Source organism: Melanerpes formicivorus, unplaced genomic scaffold (genome assembly GCF_026170545.1).
Source record: "Melanerpes formicivorus ecotype bairdi unplaced genomic scaffold, bMelFor1.0.p_v2 SCAF_178, whole genome shotgun sequence".
NCBI lineage: Eukaryota > Metazoa > Chordata > Aves > Piciformes > Picidae > Melanerpes > Melanerpes formicivorus.
In genome coordinates, this window is record NW_027142530.1 from 274,355 (window position 1) to 302,039 (window position 27,685).

Genomic DNA, 27,685 nt, shown 5'->3' on the forward strand with positions numbered 1-27,685 from the left:
GACTGGGATGGAGAGCCTGAGGGACTGGGGCTTCTGTAACCTGGTGAAGTCCAAGCTCAGGGCACTAAAGATGCATTGTGCACCTGCTTGAAATCTAGGGTGATGCAGCTTCCAGTGATTGTGGGACAGGAAGACAACCTCCATAGAGTGCAAATTTTAGGGTCCAGAGTGGAGATGTTCTGAGGTGGTTTGAGGCCAGGCAGATCCTTTCTTGCTCTTGAGAGTATACAGGAGTTGAGGAGAAAGAAAGGTCACTCAAAGGGGATCCTTGTGGTCCTAGAGGCCCTGGCTCTGTGTTTCAACAAATGGCCATGGAGAACAGAAAGAGCAGGGAGAGTATAGAAATGTCATGGTGAGAGCTGCTAGGAAAGCAAGATGGGTGCCAAGAGCATGAAGGGAAAGAGCTGCAGGCATGGGGCAGTGTAGCACCACCTGCAAGGCTGAAAGCTCAACAGGACTGAGGTCTTTCTCCTCCTGTCTATGGCAGTTGCCTCTCCCACCAAGGCCAGGGAGATGAAACTTTAGCTTGAGCCTCTCTGCATCTGACTGCCCAGGCTCTGTGGTCAGGGCTTGGCCTTTCTGCTGCTGAAACCAAACCCAGTGTGGGGGGCAGAGTGGGACAACCTGTGGTGGGGATGGCAATGGGCATTGGCAAGGCTGGAAGTCATCAGGAGAACCCAAGGCTTTGCCTTCTTGGCTGTGGAAATCATACACCACCACCAAGGGCTGTGAGGAGACTTCCTAAGGCACCAGGGGGTCCTCAGGGCTTCCTTAAACATCCCCAGGAAGGCTGGGGTCTGTCATCCCCTTGTCCTTCACTCAGCATGACAATCCCTACACACCACAGCACCTGGGGAGCCCTGACCCATACATGAGGGACAGGATCTGCCTGCCCAGGCACTGTGGTCAGGGTTTGGCCTTTCTGCTCCATAAAGCAAACCCAGAGTTTGCTCTCCTGCACTTTGCCTTTGTCTGTTGCAATCATGGCCTCCACTGAGCTGCTCTAAGGAGCCCTTGGGAGGCTTTGTTGGTAATGCCCCTCAGTGGGGCCAATCAGTGCTTCAAGGTACTTTGTGTTTTCCTTCTGACTTCTGGAGAAGTTTCTTCAGTCTTCTCTCAGTACCTGAGGTTCCTGCAATGAGTCCCAATTGCCCTAAGGAGATGTTTGTGTCTCTGCAATCTTCTTCAGGGTTTCAAAGTGCACCTCACAAAGCTCAATTTTGTATGTCAAAGATAAAATATTTTACTCCATTTCAGTTTAGAGCTGAGATGATAATTCCCCAAGTGACACTGACCCAGGCTGTCTCAGCAGGACATCTGCACTTGCAGGAACATCTGCCCTTCAGGGCTGTCATTGAATGGACAACTTTGCTCCTCACCCTCCCCAACCTCCCCATTGCTGTCACTGCCCACCTGGGGCTTACAAGGTGATTCAGCAGAATGTGTTCTAATCCAAGAGCCTCTGAATGACAGAGTGGATAAGGACAAGGCTGACCCTGACTGACTGCAAGGGATCCTGAATTCAAATCTATTTCTATGGCTGTGCCTGGAGAGAAGCACCAAGCACACAGACACAGGGACAGAGCTGGCTGGGTTCAGTGCAAGATAGAAACCTTGACCCTGGTGACAGCAAAGGTGTCTGTCCTAACACAGAGAGGTGACAGGTGGCTGGCAGAAAGGATGCCCTGGAGTTCAATTTCCTTCTCCTGGAGCTCAGGGCAAACCCTCACAAAGCTTCAACATTCTCAGAGGATGAGACCTGAGCCTGAAGAAGTCTGACTTGGTGCTGGCCCTTGGTGTGGCTTTTGTGGCTGAGAGATGTCTAAGTGGGGGAGATGCTGGACACAGCTGCTGTGATCCAGGAGAGCTCCAAGGCTCTGGCTTTAGGCTCACTGTCTTTAGAGGGGGAGATCATTGACTTCCATCAGGTGTTTCTCTGAGCTGGAGAACCTTGGATGCTGAATCATCCTGGGATCTTTTGCCACTTGCACAAACCCTGAAGTTTTTGACCTCCAGAGTTTTCTATCACCTCCCTGTTGGCTGTGGTCCAAGCACAGATGCACTGAGCTGGCAGGAGGTGACAAACCCCCAAGCCATAGGGAGTGCAGTGCAAGGCTGGGAGAGCGAGGGTGCAGCACACCAAGGACACCTCTCAGTGCTCTATTTCTTTCTGTCTTGATCCATCCCTGGCTTACCTTTGGCTAGTTCATGGCCTAGGCAAGGAGGAAGGGGGAATCACAGCAGGTCTTGAGGAGGTTCCCAGTGACAGGGGGACTGTGCCACCACAATTTGCTCTGTGGCTTGAATGCATTTCTCTCAGCCAGAGAGTGGCTGTGTGGTTGCCTCTTGTCTCTGTGCCTCTCAACAGAGAATGTCATCATCCAATCAGAATGGGAAGGAAATTTGGTAGTTTCTTAGCCTCCAAAGTCTTCTTCAATGTCATTCAGTGACACAAAGCACACAGGAAGCACTGATGATGAGAAATGTCTGCAGCAGTGTGATTTGCTTGGCCATCCTCCTAACTCTAACTACAAACCAATGTTGAACAGCAAGCACGGAGCAGAGCAGGCAGGAAAATCACAGTGGCTGTGACACCAGGGGCAGTGTCCCAGGTGCTGCTGGACACCACCCAAACAGGACTTCCCACCACCAGTGTTCTCCACTCCTGTTGATTACTTTTAGCACTCAATGGGTTTCTTCAGTGTCATGGTGGACTCTGGGCAGAGACTTTTGTCCTGCTCTCCTGACAGTTGTAGCAGGCTGATGGAATCAGGGTGCTGGAGGAGTTGTTGGATTGTAGTGAAATTCTTTCCAATGGGTGCAGGTTGTAGCTAACCATACAACATGTGAGCAAAGACACATCCTGGTGAGGAGTTATTGGTACAGAGAATTTCCAATCACAGCCAATGATTACAGAGACATCACACAGGCAGAAACTGAACTGATTGCTGTGGTGGTGTTCCAGAACTGTGACAAATATTGTGGTGCAGGCCCAGCTGGTTCCAGCACCATGAGCTGAGATACAAACTAACAGAGCAGTTGAGAGCAGGACCAGGGCTGCAAGGGGAGCCAAGGGGCCCAGACCTGCAGAGCCTGTGGCTCTTTCTTCAGGCATAGGTGAATGTTACAATTCCCCTTTCCCACAGCCTATCCCCACTCAGCTCCCTGTTGCATCTTGATTTGAACAGGGGCTCTTCTCCCCACTTGCCTTTCCCATCTGCTTCAGGGATGCAGCACTTGGTTCTTTTTCCCTCCCATCCTTTCTCACATGGTTTGGTTGCACATCTCATCACCTCCAGGGCCTCACACAGACATGAAGGCCATCTCAACATTTCATTACCACTCCCTTTTTGGCTTCCCACTGATTGGTTCTATTGCAAACTAAGTCATTGATCAACATGGATCTAGAGGCTGCAGCCCAGGCTCTGTTTGTCTCTCTGGGCTGCAAGTGCTCACTGCTGGCTCCTGCTGAGCTTCTCATCCACCAGCATCCCTAAGGCCTTTTCTTCATGGCTGCTCTCAAGCCAGTCCCTGCCCAGCCTATATCAGGATCCATGGACATGGTCTGTGTGCACAGTGTCCTGTGGGGTGCATGGAACCCCAAATAAAAAACCCAATTATGGGTTTGGTCATGGTGATGTTACACCAACAACCTGATATTTGGTTGGGCTGTTGTGTTACAATCTTTTTGCTCTGGGTTGGTAAAATGGGTGTTGAAGATTCTCATTTCATTTGGTTCCTGGTGAGTAGATCCATTGACTACCTGCATCCAGCCTGCATTTGCTCCTCTCCCATGGATTGCAGTTGAGCCACCTGAGGAGAGCTGCCCCAGCCCCAGTCAGGTTTGCTGTCCTTTCATTTCCATGGAAAACAAGAGAGAGCTTAGCCTGCCTTGTTCTGTGGTGTTTCAGCACTTCCAGTGGACCTCAGCAGCACCTGGTCCCCAGGAGCTTGTGCTTGGGCCATGGTGAGTGTCCGTACTGCAAGGAGGAGGAAGGGAGGAGTGGGCAAGTGGTGTACATTGTAGACAGAGTTGCCACTGGTGTCTCACCAACTGATCCATGCAGTGAGGACAGAGTCTGCTCTCAGCACTGGCTTGGTCACAAATCCAAACCACAGCACCTGAGGAGATGCTGTGAAGAAAATTAACTCCATCAAGGCTGAAACCAGGATGATCTCCCCCTCACTCCATACCCTTATGTGGTGAAGGCACATTATGCTCAGAATTATGCTCAGATATTGAAACCTGTCCCAGCACGTGGACAAGTTCCCTCTCCTTTCTTGAGGGGAACAAGGGCCAAGGTGGCACAGACCCCTGCACACACTCATGGCATGAGATGCTTATGCTGATGCCAAGCATGGCATAATTCCAGCTTCACGCCTCCCATAGGCTGCAGCTGGTTGTTTACGAGAGTGCCCATTGGCCACATCCAGCCTCCAGAAACCTATCAGTATTACCCCAGCTTGTAAATACATTGCCCTCTTTCACTGTGTCCTCTCTCCTTGCTCGAGACTGAACTCATGCCACAGCCTCTGCCATTGAGCTCATTGCTATTAAGTCTCTCTCCTATATGCAAGCAAACTAGTGGCCTCTGCATGACGAGGAGAAGCCAGCAGCCAGGCAGGCCCTTTGAGCCTCATCCCTGAGAGTATCTCCTGAGGAGGGACCTTCACTGAGCCTGAGAAGCTGCAGCATTGTAGTGCCCTGAGCTTTGACTTCAATCAGCCCCAGCTCCTTCAGTTGCTCTTCATCAGATTTACTCTCCAGGCCCTTCCCCAGCTTCTCGCCCTCCTCTGCCCTGGCTCCAGCACCTCCACACTGGACACAACTGGACACAACTGGACACAACACTCAAGGTGTGGCTTCCTCAGAGCTGAGTCCCAGGGGACAGTCACCTCTCTGCTCCTGCTGGACACAGCATTGCTGATCCCAGTCAGGATGCCTTTGGCTTTCTTGGCCACCTGGGCACTGCTGGCTCCTATTCAGCTGCTTGTCCATCAGCACCCCCAGGTCCCTTTTTGCCAGACAGCTCTCCAGCCACACTGCCCCAAGCCTGTAGCATTGCTTGGGGTTCTTGTGACCCAAGTGCAGGACCTGGCACTTGGCCATCTTGAAGCTCTTCCTGGGAACGTTGGCCATGGATCAAATCTACCCAAGTCCCTCTGCAGAGCCTCCCTACCCTCATGCAGATCAACTCTGCCACCTGACTTGGTGTCATCTGCTGACTCACTGCTGACACACTCTGTGTCTTCATCAAGGTCATCAGTAAAGATGTTAAACAGAAGTGATCCCAACACTGAGCCCTGAGGAACAACACTTGTGACTGTATGCCACCAGCTGGATTGAACTCCACTGAGCACCACTCTTTGGGCCCTTTCACCCAGCCAGGGCTGTATCCAGCAGAGCATTGCTCATCCAAGCCAGGAGCAGTCACTTTGCCCAGGAGAATTCTGTGGAGAGCAGTGCCAAAGGCTTTTGGAAAGTCTAGGGAGACAATACTCACAGACTTTCCCTCATCCAACAGTCACTCATCCTGTCAGAGAAGGAGATCAGGTGGGTCAGGCAGGACCTGCTCTTCCCAAACCCATGCTGACTGGGCCTAATCCCCAGCTTGTCCTCTCCAGGTCATGTAATGGTGCTGGAGATGCTCTGCTCCATGCCCTGCCCTGCTACCCAGCTCACACTGCCAGCTCTATAGTTTCCTGGATCCTCCATTCTTCCTTTCTTGGAGCTGGGTGTCACATTTGCTGCTCTCCAATACCCTGGGCCCTCCCCAGCGAGCCAGGACTCCAGGACAATAATGGATAGTGGCTTGGCCACAGAGATGTTCAAGTCCCTTCCTCATCCTCATAGCCTCTCTCAGACTCTCTCCAGCAGATCTCTGTCTCTCTTGACCTGGGCAGCCCCAAAATGCAGGAATCCAGTTTGGACAGGAAGGGCCCAGTCTGTACTGGGATAAGATTTCAGAGTGCACTGGGAAAATGGCCACTGTTACTGGGAGAGGCCATGGGATCAGCTTTTACTGGGAGGTGTCTAAGACTTTACTAGGAGGCACCAGGGGCTCCTATTAGTACTGGGAGGGAGCCCAGTCTGTACTGGGAGAGCTCAGAGAGGTTCAGTTTGTACCTGGAGGGGGCCCCAGTCTGAACTGGGAGGGCATCAGGGGATGTTTGCAGGGATGGCTCCTGGTCTGTGCTGGGATGGAATCAGGGTTTCAGGAGATGCACTTTGTACTGGGATGAGACTCAGACTGTGCTGGGAGATGGCAATGGGATCCCATTTGTACCAGGATGAGGCCACAGCTGCACTGGGATCAGGATATCCACTTTGTGCTGTGCTGGGTGACTCTGGGGCTGGGAAGGGGTCCAAGGGATGCACTTTGTACTGGCACAGGAAACTGTATGGGAGATGGCAAAGGGATGTAGTTTGTCCTGGGATAAGAGCACATCTGAGCTGGGAGGGGTTGAGGAGATGCAGTTTGTACTGAGATGTGACCAGATCTGTACTGGGAAGGGTTAAATGGTTCCAAATCGTACCAGCATCCCTGGGTGCTCTGGGGGGGTGTGGCCACTCACACCCACCCTGGTGCCACAGTACTGCACTGAGCAGGGTGACATCACCACGCTGGTCATCCCCTCCATGGCACTGCCTGATGGTGGCTTCTACCTCTACCCCTGCCCTGTCCCCCACCCTGTGACACTGATGGCTGTCCCCAACCCCAGGTCTCAGGCTCCTGGCTGTATGTGCCCCATGTCATGGCAGCTGACTCTGGCATGTACATGTGCAAGGCCAGCCTGGGCACTGGTGCCCCTGAGGCCTCAGTCATTGTCACCATGGTGCCTGTCTCCAGATCATCCTACAGTGACAGCAGGCTCAGTGGCACTGCTGGAGACATACTGGGCCCAGCCATCCAGATTGTAATATGTGGAGACCAGACTGCAGTGGAATAGGCCCAGGGAATGCAGCTTGTACTGAAATGGGGCCAGGCTGTACTGGGAAGGGATAAGGAGACCCACTTTTTATTGAGACAAGGCCTAAGGTGCACCTGGAGGGATGAAAGGGATCCTGTTTGGACAGGGCCAGGGCCCAGGCTGTATTGGGAGGGGATGAGGGTGTGCAGATTGTACGGGGATGGATGCAGATGGCACTGGGAGGGGAGCCATGGGATACATTCTGTGCTGGGATGGGAACCAGGCTGCAGTGCTAGAGGACAGTAGGATGCAGTTTGTACTGGGATGAGGCCACATCTGTACTGGGAGGGGTTAAAGGAACCATGTTCAGACTGAGTCTACACTGGAAGGGGGTCAGGGTATCCAGTATGGACAGTGGAGTAGGTGCAGCCTGCAATAGGAGGATGTTGGGGTATGAAGGCATGAGGAGAGCTCCTGTTCTGATGGCAGTGCTGATCTGGAGCACAGCTCTGTCCCACAAGCAGCCCTGGACTCTCCCTGCCTGCAGTCCCAGCACTGCCACACAGCAGCACAGTGCCCAAGCTGCCAGAGCACTCAGGCCTTGCCCCAGCACAGAGGCTCAGCAGGAGAGGGTGGAAGGGAAGAAGGAGCAGCTGAGGACAGCCCAAGCTCTGGGGCTCCCTGGCACTGCTGCAGTGCTGAGACTCTGCCCCTCCACCTCTGCGCACAGGCACTGCCCTGCAGCCCACAGAAGCCTTGGAAGAAGGAATTCAGAGAAACAACTCCCTGCAGGGTCCTTTATTGTGTTGACCACACAGGGAGCACAGCTCCTCATGTCTGCAGCCTCTGGGTCACACCAAGCAGGACAACACTGAACAAGAAATGGTCTGAAGAAAGACATTTGTGGGGGAACAACATTCTCACAAGGGGAACAGCCCCAGTAGCAGCCAGAACTCGAACAGCCAGGCTGGGCCTGCACTGAGTGACACCAGAACTGCTCTGCAGGAGAAGACAAAGAGTTTATTGCTTCTGAAAGCATCCAGTGATCAGTTGGCTCAGGGCAGCCTTCAGATCCTGGTTCCTCAGGCTGTAGATGAGAGGGTTCACTGCTGGAGGCACCACTGAGTACAGAACTGACACCACCAGATCCAGGGATGGGGAAGAGATGGAGGAGGGCTTCAGGTAGGCAAAGGAGCCAGTGCTGAGAAACAGGGAGACCACAGCCAGGTGAGGGAGGCAGGTGGCAAAGGCTTTGTGGCGTCCCTGCTGAGAGGGGATCCTCAGCACTGCCCTGAAGATCTCCACATAGGACAACACAATGACCACAAAACAGACACAGTACAAACAGATACTGGCCACAAGAAGCCAAAGTTCCCTGAGGTAGGATGTAGAGCAGGAGAGCTTGAGGATCTGGGGGATTTCACAGAAGAACTGCTGCACAGCATTGTCCTGGCAGAGGGGCAATAAAAATGTATTGGCTGTGTGCAGCAGAGCATTCAGAGCCCCACAACCCCAGGCAGCTGCTGCCAGGTGGAAACAAACTCTGCTACCCAGGAGGGTCTCATAGTGCAGGGGTCTGCAGATGGCAACGTAGCGATCATAGGACATGGTGGTGAGGAGAAAAACCTCCGCTGAAAGCAAAAAGAGGGTAAAAAAGACTTGTGCAGCACATCCTGCATAGGAGATGTCCCTGGTGTCCCTCAGGGAATTGGCCATGGACTTGGGAACAGTGGTGGAGATGGCACCCAGGTCAAGGAGGGCAAGGTTGAGGAGGAAGAAGTACATGGGGGTGTGGAGGTGGTGGTCCCAAGCTATGGTGGTGATGATGAGGCCATTGCCCAGCAGGGCAGCCAGGTAGATGGCCAGGAAGAGGCAGAAGTGCAGGAGCTGCAGCTGCCTTGCGCCTGGGAATGGCAGGAGGAGGAAGTGAGTGATGGAGCTGCTGTTGGCCATCTGCTGCCTCTGGCCATGGAGACCTGTCCAAGGAGGGAAAGACAGTGGAAAGTTAGGGCACACTTCTCTCAGCCTCATCATAACCTCCCTCCCTGAGCTGCACGAGGAACGGATCAGCTCATTCCCCATCACTACCAACCCATGGCAGAGTACATCACAGCTTCAAATGCATCAGGGATGCAGAATTGCCATGAAGATTCCTCTGGTGTTGGAAAAGAAAGTGACCAACAGCCCAGTCCCATGGAACAAGAGTCCCATGGAGAGGTGGAGAAACAGGGAGCAGGCCTGCAGTGCTGCAGAGACAGTGAAGGGAAGAGAGGAAGGCAGAGGGGATGGGGGTGAAGCCTTCTCCTTACCCAGCTCTGCTCACTGCTGCTCACAGGATGGAACTGAAGGGCTTTGGTTTTCCTTCTGTGTGCACACTCCAGGAGCCTTCAGCTGAGCATCAGCTGCTGTGATGGAGATGCCTCCAGGAGCTACAGCTGCAGTGTCCTGCACCCACAGACTCATGACGTCTGTGGCTGCAGTGACTTCTCCTCCAGTGAGCTCTCAGCATCCTCCCAGTCCTGGACACCTTGAAGCTCTCTCTGCATTCTTCATGTCCCTGAGATCCTGTGGCAGTGTCCTCAGCCCTGCTGTGCTGTGCAGAGGAACTGCTCCTGGCCAGAGCTGTCGCTCTGCAGTGCTGCCTGCTTGCCAGCAGCACCTTCCAGCCCAGAAGCCTGGCCTGGCTCAGCACAAAAGATCCAGCCCAGGTATTTTAAGGGAGCCCTCTGGTGGCTTTGCTGCCAAGTCCTTGAACCTCAGAGACTGAGAAGCTGATGAAACCTCTCCAGAAGTCAAAGTCAGATTCAAACTCTGTACTTTCTTCTACTGTTAATGGGTCCCACTGAAGCATACTGTGAAAGTGTCCCCAGGGTCTGGTTAGAGCAGGATACAGTGGATGCAAAGGAAGCTTCACTGGAGGCACTGAAGCATCTCCAGGCTCTGGTGAGAGCAGAGAACTGAGGCAGTGCTGACAGGTCAGGACAAGCAGCTAAAGGTAGCTCTGCTGTTGAGTAAACCTGGAGGGGTTTCATTGATCCAAAGGGCCAAGCCCTGACCCGCAGCCCCTGGCAAGGCACATCCTGTCCCTCACCTATGGCTCTGGGCTCTGCTGGGTGCAGTGGGGAGTGAGGGTGAGCAGTGACCAGGGTAGGACCTTGTCAGGTTTTGCTGTGGTTTGCTTGCAAAGAGACAACTCCTGCTGAAAAGGCATGAAATGTACCTTTAAAAATCATTTTTATCAGATGCTTTGTGCAATATAAACCTCTCCAATTAGCTGCAGAAACCTTGGCAATAATGAGAGGTTCAGCAGCATTTAATGAGCCCCATGGAGTATTTGGGGCTGATTACCTCATCCTTAGGTACTGCCAGGAGACTCTGCCAAGCTACTGCCAAGAAGCCTCTCAACAAGTCCAAGTCAGAAGCAAACTCCAAAGTACCTTGAAGCACTGATTGGCCTCACTGAGGCTTGTTACTGACAAAGGCTCCCCAGGGACTCGTTAGAGCAGCTTGTTAGAGGCCAGGACTTCAGGGAGACAAAGGCAAAGTACAGGGCAGAAAAACTTGCCTTTGGTCTAGGAAGCAGAAAGGCTAAGCCCTGACCACTGCCCTTGGAATAGAAGAACCTCAAAGCCTCAAAGCCAAGTTTCTCCTCACAGGCCTTGGTGGCAGAGGCAACTGCCAGAGCCAAAGGCACAAAGACCTTGGTCCTGTTGGTCCTCTCAGCCTTGCCAGAGCCCTTGGCCATCCCTACTGCAGCCTTTCCTCCACTGTCCCATGCCTGCAGCTCTTTCCCTTCAGGCTGCTGACACCAACCTTGCTTCCCCAGCCAGCTCTCCCCCTGCCATTTCCAACCCTTCCTTGAGCTGTCTCAGCTCTCCCTGCCATTTCCTGACACATCTGGATGGCCTCATGCATAGCAGCTCTGCCTTCTCAGGGACATATCTTTGTCCACATCTCCAGTCTGAACCTTCCAAGCTGTTCTTTGTGGAGGTTTTGATCTCTTCCCACTCCCCAGAAGAGCTCCATCCTCTCTGAAACCACCCTTCAGCCATGTGCACACTGCTATGGCAGTGCCCTGAGCCTCCATTCAGCAGGCTGAAGCAGCCCAGGTCCCTCAGCGTCTCCACAGAGATGTCAATCCCCATCCTGGCAGATCTCCTCTGCAGTCTCTGCAGTTCCTCTTCATTCCTTCAGACTGGACATTCTTTTAACATTTTCCAGTCCAGAGATTGCCATATTTGTTATTGACCTCCTAATACCACAGGAGATGCATGTACAGGAAAATCTACAGATTCTCCATCTATTACTGCATCTCTCACAATACCTTTCCACCGGCACAGAGAGACAGTTCCCCATCCTTCCCACCTCCCGGTCCCTTAACTATTGTCCCATCGGAATCCGATTGTAACCTCCGTCGCAGTGCTATACTCTGCTGATGATGTCTGAGGTCTAAGAGGCGGGGGGGTGTAGCGTAGCTGAAGCAGCTGGGAGGGGGGACTGCTGGTGCGGGACGCTGCTGGGGGGGGCTGCTGCCGGGTTGCCAGCAGGTCACCACCATGGGGATGACCGCCAGGGCCGCTGCCATGGCTGCTGCCCTGGGGGCTGCTGGGGCTACCACTACGGTCAGTACTACCGGTGTCGGTGGTGCGTTGGTCAGTGCCGCCTTGGTCAGAGCCATCAGTGCTGCCTTGGTCAGGGCCTCCAGGGCTTGTGGGAGGGGTGTGGTTGTAAGAATGCCGTAACTGCAAGCCTGCAAGTGCTCCACTTTTCCTAAGAGGGGCTGTAAAGCAAAGTCAGCGCTGTTTGATTTCTTTGTGTCGGTGTTTTCGTCTTCTGAATCCAAGCCGTTGCTGTCGGTATTAGAGGAAGATGTTGATGAAGGGGATTGAACACACTGAGCCACAGGTTTCACTGCCTTTTTATGGCTTTTTCCCTGCTGGGTGCAAACGGCAGTGGTGGTGGCTGGTAAATGCGGTGTGGTCACCAAGACGGCAGGCGTGGCATCTTCTTGCAGTGAGTGTTCATGCTTTCTGACCTCCATTTTGATTTTGCATGTCTTTTCAGTCCGATCAGGATTTGCTTCTGTCACTACTGATGTAGCAGCAGGAGATTTGTCGTGTAAAAGAACGGTAATAAGAGAGCCATGATTCATGTAGAAAAAGGAATAGCGGGCAATTGAAATTGTGACGAGGATGCTGACAGAGTGGCAGATGATGTGTAGGGAGAGAGGAGGGGGGTGGGGGGCAGGGGGTGCAGAACCTTCTGAATCTCCCTTTTTTATCTGGGTTAGAACCAATGCTGCAGCAGCTGAATTGAGAGTAGACTGCTCTGCTTTTATAGATTGCCGTGTATGTGACAATGTGCCACACGGTGCTATAGCGAAAAGCTTCTTTTTGAGGCTTTAGGCACCTCATCCCACAGCTGGGCTCCAATTTTGTCCCATGCTTCGGAAGTGAAAGCTTCAGTTGCTGTGGGGATAAAATCATGATCCCGGGTCCAGGCTAATAGCCCTTTTAAAATCCTAGAATCGTAAGGAATACCTCTCATGGAGAGGATACTTTGGAGGGCTTTTAGCACAGCCTCTTCTTCTTTGCTGAGTGCTTCCCCATGACCCTCCCCGGTCCCTCACCTGATCCTGGTGAGATTCACTTCCTTTTCTGAGTACTCGCTGCTTATTTTTCCAGCACCGGGGCAGTGCTGGTTCGAGCGGCTTTCTGTACCGCTCAGAGTGTACCTCTTATGCTGAGTCCAGCAGCATCGTAGTCCGAGGATCCCATCCAAGAGTTTGGGCGCCAGATGTCGACGACAGAGAATGGAGTCAACACAAATGACCAATATGATTGAGTGTTGTTCATTTATTAAGGGAACATCTACAGCTTATATAAACTCGGAGAGCATCATTGGCATAGCTTCATTGCTTCCCCACAAGTGACCACACATCGTACTGTTATAGATTATTGGTCAAACTACTAATAACACGTGAGGCTGTTGATGCAGGTGTGCGTCCTGTTATTGCCAGATAACGCTCTGTGTTTATAGCTACCAGTGCCCTGCTTTAGTTACATACTGCAGGCACAGCACTGTTTTGCTACACTACTAGTTATTTCTGCACTTATGCTGAGCATGGCCTCCCACCATGTCAGGCTCTAGTCCTGTACTGCCAGATTGCTCACACTGCTTATTGCCACCATTGCCACATTCATACAGTGGGAACTTCAGTTCTAAAGCTTGAAAATCTGCACCTTTCTGAAGACAACAGCTTGTAAACAATGGAAGAAGAATGGATTTGCTGCTGCTGTCTGTTTCCAGTTCCCCTCTTCCTCCTCCTTCTGTCTCTCTTATCTCTCTCCCATGCTTGCAGTCTTTTGCAGCTCTGCAGAATCACAGAATCACAAAGGTTGGAAGAGACCTCAAAGGTCTCCCCTGAGCCTCCTCTTCTCCAGGCTAAGCAACCCCAGCTCCCTCAGCCTTTCCTCATAGCGCTTGTGTTCCAATCCCCTCCCCAGCTTCATTGCCCTTCTCTGGACATGTTCCAGCAAGTCAACATCTTTCCTAAACTGAGGGGCCCAGAACTGGACACAGGACTCACGGTGTGGCCTAACCAGTGCTGAGGACAGGGGCAGAATGACCTCACTGCTCCTGCTGGCCACATTGTTCCTGATCCATGCCAGGATGCCATTGGCCCTCTTGGCTGCCTGGGCACACTGCATGCTCATGTTCAGCCTACTATCAGCCAGTACCCCCAGGTCCCATTCTGCCTGCCTGCTCTCCAGCTACTCTGACCCCAGCCTGTAGCATTGCATGGAGTTGTTTTGGCAAGTGTGTTGAACCCAGCACTTGGATGTGTTCAATCTCATGCCCTTGGATTCTGCCCATCTGTCCAGCCTGTCTAGGTCCCTCTGCAGAGCCTCTCTACCCTCCAGCAGATCAACTCCTGCCCCCAACTTGGTGTCATCTGCAAATTTACTGATGATGGACTCAATGCCCTCATCCAGATCATCAATAAAGATGTTAAAGAACATGGGGCCCAGCACTGATCTTTGGGGCACACCACTAGTGACTGGCCGCCAGCTGGATGTGGCACCATTCACCACCACTCTCTGGGCTCGGCCACCCAGCCAGTTCCTAACCCAGCTCAGAGTGCTGCTGTCCAAGCCATGGGCTGCCAGCTTGTCCAGGAGTTTGCTGTGGGGGACAGTGTCAAAGGCCTTGCTGAAGTCCAGGTAGACTACATCCACCGGTACTATTAGCCAAACACCAAACTCAGGTGTGAGAGGCAATGCACCAAAATGGACTCTCCAGACTGTCTATTAGCTGAGGAAGGAGGTGGATGTGGAAAGTTTAATACATTTGATTGGTGCCTAAAGATTGAGGCCAATGGGGAGGCAGCAATAAAGAATAGAATAGAATAGAATAGAATAGAATAGAATAGAATAGAATAGAATAGAATAGAATAGAATAGAATAGAATAGAATAGAATAGAATAGAATAGAATAGAATAGAATAGAATAGAATAGAATAATAGAATTATTAGCCACCAAGAGCAGGAAAATAGCTCATGGACCAGTCCATACCTGGAAAGGACTGGAATGGGACACATTGTCTTGGTTGCCTGGTGGGCCATGGGTCAAACGAGTGTCATTCTTCTCTCTTTGTGCAACAGCAGCTCTAATCTTTCTACCATGTCTGATACCCTGGTTTGTATGGCTTATCCATCCTGCAGTCAGGCAGGTGCAGGTTGTAGCCATATCAAGTGAGCCAGAAAAGGCTATAAAAAAGAGCAGTATGACGTATCTGCAAATAAGACCAACATCAGAAATAAGCCAAGAGGAAAGGATTAAGTTAATGGGGGATGAATTTTGTAAAGACAATTGTAAAAGCAAGGAGAGGAGAGGTTGATGGGATCAAAAGGAGGGAGTGTCTTTACAAAGGAAGAATTGGCTAAGAGGGAGTTGGAAGAGAAAGCAGGAACCAGACAGTTCACCTTCTCTATGTGTTTGTAAATCACAAAGGGGCCTCTGCTAAGTCCCTTCCCTTGAACCTTGCTGTAAATCAGTAGGGTTCTGTCCCAAGATAGCAGACACTGAACACAGCCTGAACTGCTGAACTTAAGCACAGGCTTATCAGACTACTGAGTGTTAACTTCTGCACCCAGAGAAGTGGAGAACCTAATTTAAATGAAGATAGGATGTATGAAGCAGGGAGGGTTCATGTGAAGCAGGACATGGAGCAGGGGTCTTGAGAAAGACTAAATCTTGAGTACCTGAGCCAGTGGGGAAAGGGCGAGGGAAACCTGCACCCAGAAATGGAGGATGAAAGGGGAGCTGTGCCTTCAGCAATGAGAGAGACCCCACAGGGAATTGTCCTGTGGACTCTCCCTTTATTCAAAGGAAGTTTTACAAGACTCCTCTGTCTCTGTTATGAACTTCTAGATGGGAAGAATTTTTCCTTGTATATTGCACACCCAGGGAGCACAGCTGCTCCTGTCTGCAGTCTCTGGGTCACAGCAGACAGGACAACACTGAATCAGAAATGGTCTGATGAAAGACTCTGGTGGGGAAACAACATTCTCACAAGGGTAACAGCATCAGCAGCAGCCAAAAAGAGAGAAACCAGACTGTGAGTGACATCAGAACTGCTCTGCAGGAGAAGACAAAGAGTTTATTGCTTCTGAAAGCATCTGGTGGTCATTTTCCTGAGGGCATCCTTGAGCTCCTGGTTCCTCAGGCTGTAGATGAGAGGGTTCACTGCTGGAGGCACCACTGAGTACAGAACTGCAAGCACCAGATCCAGGGATGGGGAGGAGATAGAAGAGGTCTTCACATAGGCAGGGATTAAAGTGCTGACAAACAGGGAGACCACAGCCAGGTGAGGGAGGCAGGTGGCAAAGGCTTTGTGGCGTCCCTGCTGAGAGGGGATCCTCAGCACTGCCCTGAAGATCTGCACATAGGACACCACAATCAACACAAAACAGAAAAAGACTAAGCAGACACTGGCCACAAGAAGCCAAACCTCCCTGAGGTAGGATGTGGAGCAGGAGAGCTTGAGGATCTGGGGCACTTCACAGAAGAACTGGTGCACAACATTGCCCTGGCAGAGGGGCAGGGAAAATGTATTGGCTGTGTGCAGCAGAGCATAGAGAACCCCACAGGCCCAGACAGCTGCTGCCATGAGGAGACAAACTCTCCTACCCAGGAGGGTCTCATAGTGCAGGGGTCTGCAGATGGCAACGTAGCGATCGTAGGACATGGTGGTGAGGAGAAAATACTCTGCTGACATTAGGAATACTAAAAAGAAGACTTGGAGAACACATCCTGCATAGGAGATGTCCCTGGTGTCCCAAAGGGAATTGTCCATGGACTTGGGCACAGTGGTGGAGATGGCACCCAGGTCAAGGAGGGCGAGGTTGAAGAGGAAGAAGTACATGGGGGTGTGGAGGTGGTGGTCCCAGGCTATGGTGGTGATGATGAGGCCATTGCCCAGCAGGGCAGCCAGGTAGATGGCCAGGAAGAGGCAGAAGTGCAGGAGCTGCAGCTGCCTTGTGCCTGGGAATGGCAGGAGGAGGAAGTGGGTGATGGAGCTGCTGTTGGACATCTGCTGCCTCTGGCCATGGAGATCTGTCCAAGGAGGGAAAGGTAGTGACAAGTTAGGGCACACTTCTCTCAGCCTCACTGTAAGCTCCCTCCCTGTGCACCCTGAGGAATGGATCAGCTCAGTCCCATCACTACCACCCAATGACAGAGTTCATCACAGCTTCAAATGCAACAGGGACACCAAATTGCCATGAAGATTCCTCTGGTGTCAGAGCAGAAAGTGACCAACAGCCCAATCCCAGAGAAAAAGAGTCCCATGGAGAGGTGGAGAAACAGGGAGCAGGCCTCCAGTACTGCAGAGACAGTGAAGGGTAGAGATAATGGCAGAGGGGCTGGGGGGTGAAGCCTTCTCCTTACCCAGCTCTGCACACTGCTGCTCACAGGATGGAACTGAAGGGCTTTGCTCATCCTTCTGTGAGCACACTCCAGGAGCCTTCAGCTGAGCATCAGCTGCTGAGATGGAGATGTCTCCAGGAGCTACAGCTGCAGTGTCCTGCACCCACAGACTCATGACGTCTGTGACTGCAGCGACTTGTCCTCCAGTGAGCTCTCAGCATCCTCCCAGTCCTGGACACCTCAAAGCTCTCTCTGCATTCCTCATCTGTCTAACATCCTCTGGCAGTGTCCTCAGCTCTGCTGTGCTGTGCAGAGCTCCTGGCCAGAGCTGTCGCTCTGCAGTGCTCCCTGCTTGCCAGCAGCACCTTCCAGCCCAGGAGCCTGGCCTGGCTCAGCACAACAGAACCAGCCCAATAGGGCATTTAAAGGAGCCCTCTGGTGGCTTTGGTGCTGAGTCCTTGAACCTCAGAGACTGAGAAGCTGATGAAACCTCTCCAGAAGTCAAAGTCAGATTCAAACTCTGAAGTTTCTTCTACTGTTAATGGGTCCCAGTGAAGCATACTGGGAAAGAGTCCCCAGGGGCTGGTTAGAGCAGAAGGAGACAGTGGATGCAAGGGAAGCTTCACTGGAGGCACTGAAGCATCTCCCCGCTGTGGTGAGAGCAGAGAACTGAGGCAGTGCTGACAGCTCAGGACAAGCAGCTCAAGGTGTCTCTGCTGCTGAGGAAACCTGGAGGGGTTTCATTGATCCAAAGGGCCAAGCCCCGACCCCCATCCCCTGGCACAGCAGATCCTGTCCCTCACCTGTGGCTCTGGGCTCTGCTGGGGGAAGTGGGGAGTGAGGAGGAGCAGTGACCAGGGTAGGACCTTGTCAGGTTTTGCTGTGGTTTGCTTGCAAAGAGACAACTCCTGCTGAAAAGGAATGAAATGTACCTTTAAAAATAGTTTTGATCAGATGTTTTGTGTAATAAAATCTTCTCCAATTAGCTGCAGATACCTTGGCAATAATGAGAGGTTCAACAGTATTTAATGAGCCCCATGGAGTATTTGGGGCTGATTACATGATGCTCAGGTACTGCCAGGAGACTCTGCCAAGCTACTGCCAAGAAGCCTCTCAACAAGTCCAAGTCAGAAGCAAACTCCAAAGTACCTTGAAGCACTGATTGGCCTCACTGAGGCTTGTTACTGACAAAGGCTCCCCAGGGACTCGTTAGAGCAGCTTGTTAGAGGCCAGGATTGCAGGGAGACAAAGGTAAAGTGCAGGGCAGAAAAACTTGCCTTTGTTCTAGGAAGCAGAAAGGCCAAGCCCTGACCACTGCCCTTGAACTAGTAGAGCCCAAAAGCCTCAAAGCAAAATTTCTCCTCACAGGCCTTGGTGGCAGAGGCAAGTGCCAGAGCCAAAGGCACAAAGACCTTGGTCCTGCTGGGCCTCTCAGCCTCACCAGAGCCCTTGGCCATTCTCTCCTACACTGTCCCATGCCTGCAGCTCTTTCCCTTCAGGCTGCTGACACCAATCTTGCTTCCCCACCCATCTCTCCCCCCGTCATTTCCATCCCTTCCCTGAGCTGTCTCAGCTCTCCCTGCCATTGCCTGACACCTCTGGATGGCCTCATGCATAGCAGCTCCGCCCTTTGAGGGATATTTCTTTGGCCACATCGCCACTGTGAACCTTCCAAGCTGCACTTTGTGGAGGTTTTTGTCTCTCCCCACTCCCCAGAAGAGCTCCATCCTCTCTGAAATGACTCTTCAGCCATGTGCACACTGCTGTGGCAGTGCCCTGAGCCCCCTTTCAGCAGGCTGAAGCAGCCCAGGTCCCCCAGCCTCTCCACAGGGATGTCAACCCCCATCCTGCCAGATCTCCTTTGTAGTGTCTTGTGGTGGTGAGAGAAAGTTCAGTTCTTCCCCCCGCCCCCAACATGAAGAAACCATGGCTAACTCAGTCTGAGAAGCAAAAATATGAATAAGCTGGGATTAGAAATGCTCTGTTCAGCCAGAGCAGGGAGGTGACTGTCCCCTGGGACTCAGCTCTGGGGAGGCCACACCTTGAGTGTTGTGTCCAGTTTTGGGCACCTCCATCCAAGAGAGATGTGGAGGTGCTGGAGCCAGGGCAGAGGAGGGCAAGGAGCTGGGGAAGGGCCTGAAGAATAAATCTGATGAAGAGCAACTGAAGGAGCTGGGGATGATTACTTTGGAGAAGAGGAGGCTGAGGGGAGACCTCATGGTTCTCTACAACTACCTGGAAGGAGGTTGTGGAGAGGCTGCTGCTGGTCTCTTCTCACAGGTCATTAGTGACAGAACAAGAGGGAATGGCCTCTAGCTAGGACTGAGGATAGTAGGAAAAAAAGTTTCCCATCAAAAGGGGTCAGGGAGTGGAATGTGCTGCCTAGGGAGGTGGTGGAGTCACCAAGCCTGGAGGGGTTTCAAGGTGGTTTGGATGTGGTGCTTGGGGATATGCCTTAGGGGTGACCTTAGTAGAGCAGGGTTAAGGGTTGGACTTGGTGCTCCTGAGAGTCTTCTCCAACCTGAATGTTTCTGTGATTCTGTGACAGACTGAGAGCCCTGGGGCTCTTTAGTCTGGAGAGGAGAAGCCAGAGAGGGGATCTGATCAATGGCTATCAATATCAGAGGGGGGGTGTCAGATGAAGGTGCCAGGCTCTTGGCAGTGGTGCCCAGTGACAGGACAAGGAGCAGTGGGTGCAAGATGGAACACAGGAGGTTCCACCTCAGCGTGAGGAGACTCTCCTGTGCTGTGAGGTGTCTGGAGGCCTGGAGCAGGCTGCCAGAGAGTATGTGGATTCTCCTTACCTGGAGGTTTTCAGACCTGCCTGGATGTGTTCCTGTGTGTCCAGCCATGGGTGATCCCACTGTTATAGATGACTCCAGTTAAAAGTTTCTGGTCACAATTTTATTGTCAATAAAAGACCATAAAAAGGCAAAAAAAGGCAATAAAAGCAAGCAAAGCAACCGGCTGGGCATGCGAGGATACCCCCACAGCAGCTCTACAATAGCTTTCTTCATCTTATATAGTTACATCATCTACATAAACAAACTTATACTAAATAGAAGGCGGGCATATGATAATGGGTCTCAGAATAGGTGGGCAGATCCCTGCTCATGTGCACTCTGCATGGTAAGGGTGCTCCCGAGGGTCGAAAGATGAAATCAATGAGTCATCCTCAAAGTTGTCCACTTTCACTCATGCTCAGTCATCCAGGCTTCTTATCTAAAGAAAACAAATCCCCAGTTCTGAATAGAACTGAGTGTTTAGCTTAATACAGCTTCTCCTCAGCCTTGGTGTCTCCAATTAGCCAAACACACTGTCTCTGTTTAAGGCTGGAAAATATGCAGCTCCCCCTTTGTCGTCAAAACTGGCTCCTGCAAGCCCGCAGTCACCCTTTAACACAAATCACAGATCACCAGTATATTCATAACAATCCCTCATTTTCTTTTTGTCACCATTGGTTTGTTTTACAGTTTCCAGATTTTTCAGATCCTCCTTAATTGGATCATAATTAGGTTCCTCTGTTCTGATCACCTTCAGATCATAACCATCTGCTTGTAACTTATTGGCATAAACAATTTTACCTAAAGGTCTTATCATTTTGAAACAACAATGACAAAGAATTACACAGAGCAGTATTACAATTGTTCCAAATAGTATTACAAACAAATGTTTAAATCAAGTTATATTCCATAACCAGGAATTTAACTAATCCCATATTTCTTCATATAACCCACAAGAAGTATCATCCAAAGAAATCTGATGTAATATTCAATTGTGATCTACAATGACTTAACATAACTACAGACTGACATAACGACAACAGCTTACATTTATGACCACACATAACAACATATGAGAAATCCAAAGATAACCTGTTTGGAGTATCACAGGATCACCAAGGGTGGAAGAGACCTCAAAGATCATCAAGTCCAACCTGTCACCACAGACCTCATGACTAGACCATGGCACCAAGTGCCACGTCCAATCCCCTCTTCAACACCTCCACGGATGGTGACTCTACCACCTCCCTGGGCAGCACATTGCAATGAAGAATTACTCGCTCGGTGAAGAACTTTCTCCTCACCTCCAGCCTAAACTTCCCCTGGCACAGCTTGAGACTGTGTCCCCTTGTTCTGGTGCTGCTTGCTAGGGAGAAGAGACCGACCCCTTCCTGGCTACAACCACCTTTCAGGTAGTTGTAGAGAGCAATGAGGTCTCCCCTGAGCCTCCTCTTCTCCAGGCTAAACAATCCCAGCTCCCTCAGTCTCTCCTCATACGGCTTGGGCTCAAGGCCTCTCCCCAGCCTTGTTGCCCTTCTCTGGACACGCTCAAGTGTCTCAATGTCCTTCCTAAACTGAGGGGCCCAGAACTGGACACAGTACTCAAGGTGTGGCCTAACCAGTGCTGAGTACAAGGGCACAATGACTTCCCTGCTCCTGCTGGCCACACTATTCCTAATGCAGGCCAGGATGCCATTGGCCTTCTTGGCCACCTGGGCACACTGCTGGCTCATGTTTAGGCGGCTGTCAATCAGCACCCTCAGGTCCCTCTCTGCTTGGCTGCTCTCCAGCCACTCTGACCCCAGCCTGTAGCTCTGCATGGGATTGCTGTGGCCAAAGTGCAGTAAAGTTCTCTAGTCTATCAGCAGGCACGTGTCACATCTCAGCTGGTCATTCTCTACTGGCATGTGTGTCATTGAGGCAGACAATAGGTCAAAATAACAAAACAATATTTTACCACATCCAATCAAATTCTGCCCAGCTTCTCTCCTTCGGTTACAAGGTGTTTACATTACTCCCAGAGTCAAAGACAAAACACAGCTTTTTTCCCAGTTTTATCACCCCCAGCTTGAATTAATATTGAGGGTTGCCATGACCCAGGTGAAAGACCTTGCACTTTACTTGAGGTTCTCTTGAGCTCACTTCTCCAGCCTGTCCAGATCCTCTGGATGACACCCATCCTGTCCTTCCTTCTTATCAACCACACCACTCAGCTTTCTATCATCTGCAAACTTGCTGAGCATGCCTTAACCTCACTGTCTGTGTCATTGACGAAGATATTGAACAGCACTGGTCCCAATATGTCTGGGACATCTCCATGGCATACAATCATAGAATCAAAGGCTGGTTTGGGTAGGAAGGGACCTTTACAGGTCTTCCATTCCAAAGGCCTGCAGTGATTCAACCAATGTTTCCCTACTCAAATCCCCAGGAGCCCCTGGCTCATCTCCACAGGACTTCAATGTGCTGCAGTGTCCCCAGCACAGCTCAGAACAAGAGCCTAAGGGCCCTCACTAGCCCTCTCTAATCATGACTTGTCCCTCCACAGCTTCTCACCAGCAAGCCTCATCTTGTCCCCCTCTTCTTTCAAGTCCAGTTTAAAGGCCTGCCACTGAGCCCTGAAAGCTCCTCAGCAAAGACCCTCTGCTCCCTTGGAGAAAGATGAATCCCATCTGACCCCAGCAAGCCTGGTGCTGTGCTGCCCATCCCATTGTCAGACCCCAGAGCTGTGGCAGTGACACCAGCCCCAGAGCCATGGATTCACAGCATGGGTCTGTCTCTTTCTGCCAGTGTTACTGCCTGCAGATGAAAAGGGAGAGGAGCAAAGAACCTGTGCCCCAGACTCTCTCCCCATCTGTCTCCAGGCCCTGATGTCTCTGGATCCCTCTTGGACTATAGATTGTGGCTTCATCTCCACCCACATGGAAAAGCAGAAATGGGTAAGAGTCCGAGGGTTGGAGAATATAAATATATACAACTACGAATATCTGCTGCTCAATCTATTTACTTTTTAATAACTCTTAGGCCAGGGTTCATATCAGGGGAACTGCAGGGCACATGCTGGGGCTGGGGGCCACTCCACTCCCTTTTTGGGGTGGTTGCAGGATTACAGCGAGACATTTGTTCCTTTCTGAAGCAACAGCCCCATCACAATGCTTCACTCCCTGGGAGACACGTGGCTGAGCTGGCAGTGGTGGCAGGGCAGGACATCCTCATGTCCTACCCACTACAGACACCCCCATCTTCAGGAAGCTGAGGAGCCTCTGCTGACATGTGCCCCCAAAGCACCAAATGCCCAGGATGGGGCTGAAATATGAAGACAGAGGTGCCTCTGAGACTCCCCCCCCTCCCCCCCAAGACACCATCAAGACTGATGAAAAGCTCACCAAAGATCTCCCTGAACTGGGCACACAGATCCAGCATCAGGCCTAGGAAAAAAATGTCCCCAAGAATTAGGCATTTTGGAGAGGAATGTCTGAAAGAAACCCAAACTAAGAGAAGATTCTGTTGAGGTTATTAGCATTACAACTGGGCAAGGGGCAAAGGAAAGGAGCATTTAGCTGGGGAAACCCAAAGTACAGGGTAGAAAGCATACAAATCCCAGCAAAGCTCAGTCCAGCTTCAGTGGCAGTGATGGCTGTGCTGACTCATCACTGTTAATTATTCTCCTCATCACTAATTGGTGTTTAGGGGCGAGTGGGGCATTTGTTCCTGCCAGAGCCCCCAGAGTCTGAGAAAACAGGGTGCAAATGAGGTGATCTTGGTTCAGACTGCTGGAAAAGGTCCCCCATGGGGATGATGTTTACCCTGGCAGTGCTGGGGTCAGGGCTCTTCTGCGTCCCCCAGCACAGGCTGGTCACTGGCATGGATGCGCCTGTGCCGGCTGAGGTTAGATCTGGAGCGGAAGCTCTTGCTGCAGGTGGTGCAGGGGAAGGGCTTCTCACCTGTGTGGACAAGGTGATGCTGCCTGAGGGAGGCCCTGTGAGTGAAACGCTGCAGTCACTGCAGACATAGGGCTTCTGGCCGGTGTGGATGCGGCGATGGCAGAGCAGCTGGGAGCGCTGGCTGAAGCTCTTGCCACAGTCGGCACAGGTGAAAGGCTTCTTGCCAGTGTGGACATCGAGGTGCCTTCTGAGGGTGGCACCGTCTGAAGCTCTGGCCACAGGCAGTGCAGCGGTAGGGCTTCTCCCCAGTGTGGATGAGGTGGTGCTGGAGGAGGGTGGAGCTCGTAGAGAAGCTCTTGCCACAGTCAGCACAGCGGTATGGCTTCCTGCCGCTGTGAGTGTGGTGGTGCTGCGTGAGGGCATGGCTGGAGCTGAAGCTCTGGCCGCAGTCAGCACAGCGGTACGGTCTCTCCCCTGTGTGCATCCAGTGGTGTCGGGTGAGGTTGGAGGCCTGGCTGAAGCTCTTGTCGCAGACAGCACAGACATATGGCTTCTCCCCAGTGTGGATCCGCATGTGCCTCACCAGGTCTGAGCGCCTGGCGAAGCTCTGCTGGCACTCGCTGCAGGGGTTGGAGATGACTTCAGTGGCTGCTGGCTTCTCTCTGCTGTGCAGCTTGTGACCCTCGGAGAGGTCGTTACTGAGGTTGTGGTCTGCCCTGTGGCTCAGACTCTCACTGGAGGTGCCTGGATTGCACTGCCTCTTGCTGGTGTGGCCACAGCGGTGCTGTGAGACTTGGGATAGATGGCTGAAGGTCTTATCACAGTCAGTACAAGCAAAGGGCTTCTTGCCACTGTGGGCATTCCAGTGGGTAATGAGGGTTCTGCTCCAGCAGAAGCTCTTGCCACAGCCCGCACAGCAGTAGGGTTTCTCTCTGGTGTGGACGCGGCGGTGCCGGAAGAGCTGGCAGCTCATCTTGAAGCTCTTGCCGCAGTCGCTGCAGCTGAAGGCTTTCTGGCTGGTTTGGATGTGCCAGTGGGCGATGAGCATCGAGTTCTCCTGGAAGCTCTTGCCGCAGTCACAACAGATGTGTGGGCTCTCGCTGGTGTGGACACGGCGGTGCTGGAGGAAGTTGGAGCCACGATGGAAGCTTTTGCCACAGTCAGTGCAGGCAAAGGGCTTCTTCCCAGCGTGGCCATGCCAGTGGGCAATGAGTGCCAGGCTGCGAGTGAAGCTCTTCCCGCAGCCGGCACAGAGGTAGAGCTTCTTCCCGGGCTGGACACAGTGGTGCTGGGTGAGGGTGGAGCTGAACCTGAAGCTCTTGCCACAGTCACCACAGACAAAGGGCTGGGCACCACGGTGGGGGCAGCAGTGCTTCATCGGCTCTGAGCTTGGTAGGGAGCTGTGTCCACATTCAGGGCACTGATTTGGCTGCTTTGATGGCACACAGGGGACTGATGTGGCTTTGTCCTTCTCCTTCCCCTGCTCTTTCTCATCATGCTCCTTCTTGTACTTGTCATCATCTTCCTCTTCTCCCTCCTCATCTTCCTCCTCCTCTTCCTCCTCATCTTCTTCCTCTTCTTCTTCCTCCTCCTCTTCCTCCTCCTCCTCTTCCTCATCTTCTTCCTCTTCCTCTTTGTCTTCATCAGTTTTGTCTTCTTCCTTTTGTTCCTTGGGGCTACACTTTAGATCCTCCAACTTTGCCAGGTGATTCTTCTCCTTCAGGCTCTTATCCAGGTCCTTCTGGGTGGTCATGGTGGAGGGGGAAGGGGAACCCCTGTGCCCTCAGTCAAGGCCCCAGGGACCAAGTGATAAGAGAGAGACAGATGGGTGGGCTCTGTGTGTGTCTGGACACAGAAACAGCCTTTGACACCCAACACTTGCATGGGTGTGGGGGGTCAGACACTGAGTTCCTATGCTGAAGCCCCTGGTAGCTATTTAGTGGGGGTCATCTACCTTGTTCCTGAGCCCAGCAGCAGTGGCAGGTCATTTCCTGGCCCAGTCCCTGCCTTCTGATCTCCCCCACCTCAGATAAAGGAGGTGGTGGTGCTGACCCAGAAGCCCAACCCTCCCAACCCCCTCCCACCAACCCAACTCTATTCTGATGAGAGCAGGGGAGTTCTGTTCAACTGGGCAGATCTGCAAACCCTTCCCAAAGGGGCAGGGGTGCTGGAGAAAGAATGACAGGGCCCCACCCAGACAGAAGCAAAGGGCTCAGACAAAAGGACTGATCTACATGGGGTGGCTTCACACTGCCCACAGTCCTACAGGAGAGCCAGGCCTTGCTGCAGGCAGCTTCAAAGACCAGCAGCACAGGCACAGCAGACAGGTAGTGCTCCTGAAGTTGGGATGGATGTCTTCTGTAGAGATGCAGCTCCTTCTCAAGCAGATAACCTCCAGTAGACATCTGCAGGGCAGGCCCATAAGAGAAGGGACTCCAGGCAGCTTCTCCCAGGCCTTGGCTGCAGTTTCATCCTGATGGAAAATTAGAAGATGCTTTACAAGATGAAACTTTCAGGAGTAAGAGGAGGAAGCTTAAAAGGACACACGCAAGGTTTTGTCAGAAGGAAAAGGGTTAACAAAGGTTCCAGATTTCACAGCCAGGGGTGGGGAGTGGGAGGTGGTATCACACCTGGGTAAGCACTCCTTATTCCCAAAAGGTAACAGGAGCGTGGAGATAAAGGAATGGTAAATTTCTAGCTTCACATGTAAAGTTAGGAGTGAAGAAATGACTGCCTGACTTTGCATACCAAGCAGTAACAGAGTCACACAATGTTAGGGGCTGGAAGGGACCTCAAAAGACTGTCCAGTTCAACCCCCCTGAAGAGCAGGATCACCTATAGCAGATCACACAGGAACTCATCCAGGCAGGTCTCCAATGTGTCCAGAGAGGGAGACTCCACAACCCCCCTGGGCAGCCTGTTCCAGGGTTCTGTCACCCTTGCAGTGAATTTTTCCTCCTGTTTCCATGGAACTTCCTCTGCCTCAACTACCACCCACTGCCCCTTGTGCTGTCCTTGGGCATCACCCAGCAGAGCCTGGCTCCAGCCTCTGGGCACTCACCCTTTACATATTTATAAACATCAATGAGCTCACCCCTTGGTCTCCTCCTCTCCAAGCTAAAGAGCCCCAGCTCCCTCAATCTCGCCTTCTAAGGAAGATCTTCCACTCCCTTAATCATCTCTGTGGCTCTGTGCTGGACTCTCTCAAGCAGTTCCCTGAGGTCCTTCTTGAACTGAGGGGCTGTAACAGGAAAGGGTTAACTGAAGTTTGATTAGAAGTACCCAGCTGCCTGAGGCTGTCTGGGAATCATTGGTGTTTGCTTAGAAGCTCCCAGCTGCAGGACTAGAGTAAGGAATAACATGTACCTCCAGGTTCCTCTGCTTATAAACTAAGCAGGGATAGGAAGAATGAATGTGTTGGCAGCTGGAAACAGGAAAAGCAACTCCACAAAAGCAGCCTCAACAGAAGCCAGAGCTGAGACAGCAGCCCAGCTCCAGCCTCCACAGCTGCTTCAGTTCCTGCTCCACTCACTGCTGCCCCTCTTCCAGCTTCAGCTCCAGCTTAACCACCTCCACTCAGCAAGGGAGTGGCTCCTCCCTCACCTCCCTGTTGAGGGAATCATGTCACAGCCACAGATCCTCTCTCCAGCAAGGGGACAGGAAATGACACTTTAATTGCTTCAGTGTCACACTGCAGACAGACCCATCACTGGTCAGGGGGTGGAAACTATAAGTACCAATACTGGGCTCAGAGCAAACACTGCTCCACACTGCTTATGCAGTACACTCTGGTTAGAGTATGGTTGTATGCTTTACATGCTTGTGTCCTGCTCATACAGTGCATGTGGTACATGTAACTCACTGTGCTTGTGTGAGACAACCTAACCCACATGGGATAAACCTTAACAGGGGGAATTTATGCCTGAGGTCTTTCTTTGCCCAAAGTCAAGGGGGTGGAATGTGGCAAAGACTGCATTAGAACATTGAGACTCTTGAACATGTCCAGAGAAGGGCAACGAGGCTGGGGAGGGGTCTGGAGCACAGCCCTGTGAGGAGAGGCTGAAGGTGCTGGGATTGTTTAGCCTTGCGAAGAGGAGGCTCAGGGCAGGGGGGTTGGAGCTAGATGATCCTTGTGGTCCCTTCCAACCCTGACTGATTCTGATTCTCCCTCTCTTTT

At 52.0% G+C, this 27,685-nt stretch overlaps 3 protein-coding genes across 3 annotated transcripts in view; 1 reads left to right on the top strand and 2 right to left on the bottom strand.

Moving 5' to 3' along the window:
• LOC137457418 (zinc finger protein 208-like) overlaps nt 1–27,685 on the top strand; it is a gene marked incomplete at its 5' end in the record, with an annotated part of 316,357 nt that overhangs the window by 204,545 nt on the left and 84,127 nt on the right.
• Nucleotides 7,205–8,865, bottom strand: LOC137457416 (olfactory receptor 14A16-like). The gene is made up of 2 exons (XM_068169312.1): nt 7,975–8,865; nt 7,205–7,342 (listed from the first exon to the last, which is right to left on the bottom strand). The coding sequence occupies exons 1-2, from the start codon at nt 8,863–8,865 to the stop codon at nt 7,205–7,207; spliced, it is 1,029 nt and encodes a 342-aa protein (XP_068025413.1).
• LOC137457404 (zinc finger protein 345-like) lies at nt 23,163–25,523 on the bottom strand. The gene is made up of 3 exons (XM_068169299.1): nt 24,394–25,523; nt 23,769–24,096; nt 23,163–23,603 (listed from the first exon to the last, which is right to left on the bottom strand). The coding sequence occupies exons 1-3, from the start codon at nt 25,259–25,261 to the stop codon at nt 23,447–23,449; spliced, it is 1,353 nt and encodes a 450-aa protein (XP_068025400.1). The 5' UTR covers nt 25,262–25,523; the 3' UTR covers nt 23,163–23,446.

Bases quoted from the DNA above. Each gene is read 5' to 3' on its own strand.
- LOC137457416 (XM_068169312.1), bottom strand. From the start codon at position 8,865: ATGGCCAACAGCAGCTCCATCACTCACTTCCTCCTCCTGCCATTCCCA. The intron at 7,343-7,974 runs GCCCTGAGCCAA...CTCCTATTGCAG, and splicing joins GGAACCAGGATCTGAAGGCT to GCTGCACCTACTCCACTGTC.
- LOC137457404 (XM_068169299.1), bottom strand. From the start codon at position 25,261: ATGACCACCCAGAAGGACCTGGATAAGAGCCTGAAGGAGAAGAATCAC. The intron at 24,097-24,393 runs GCAGAACCCTCA...CCAGGCGCTCAG, and splicing joins TGGCAAGAGCTTCTGCTGGA to ACCTGGTGAGGCACATGCGG. The intron at 23,604-23,768 runs GTGCCACCCTCA...TTTCACTCACAG, and splicing joins TGTGGCCAGAGCTTCAGACG to GGCCTCCCTCAGGCAGCATC.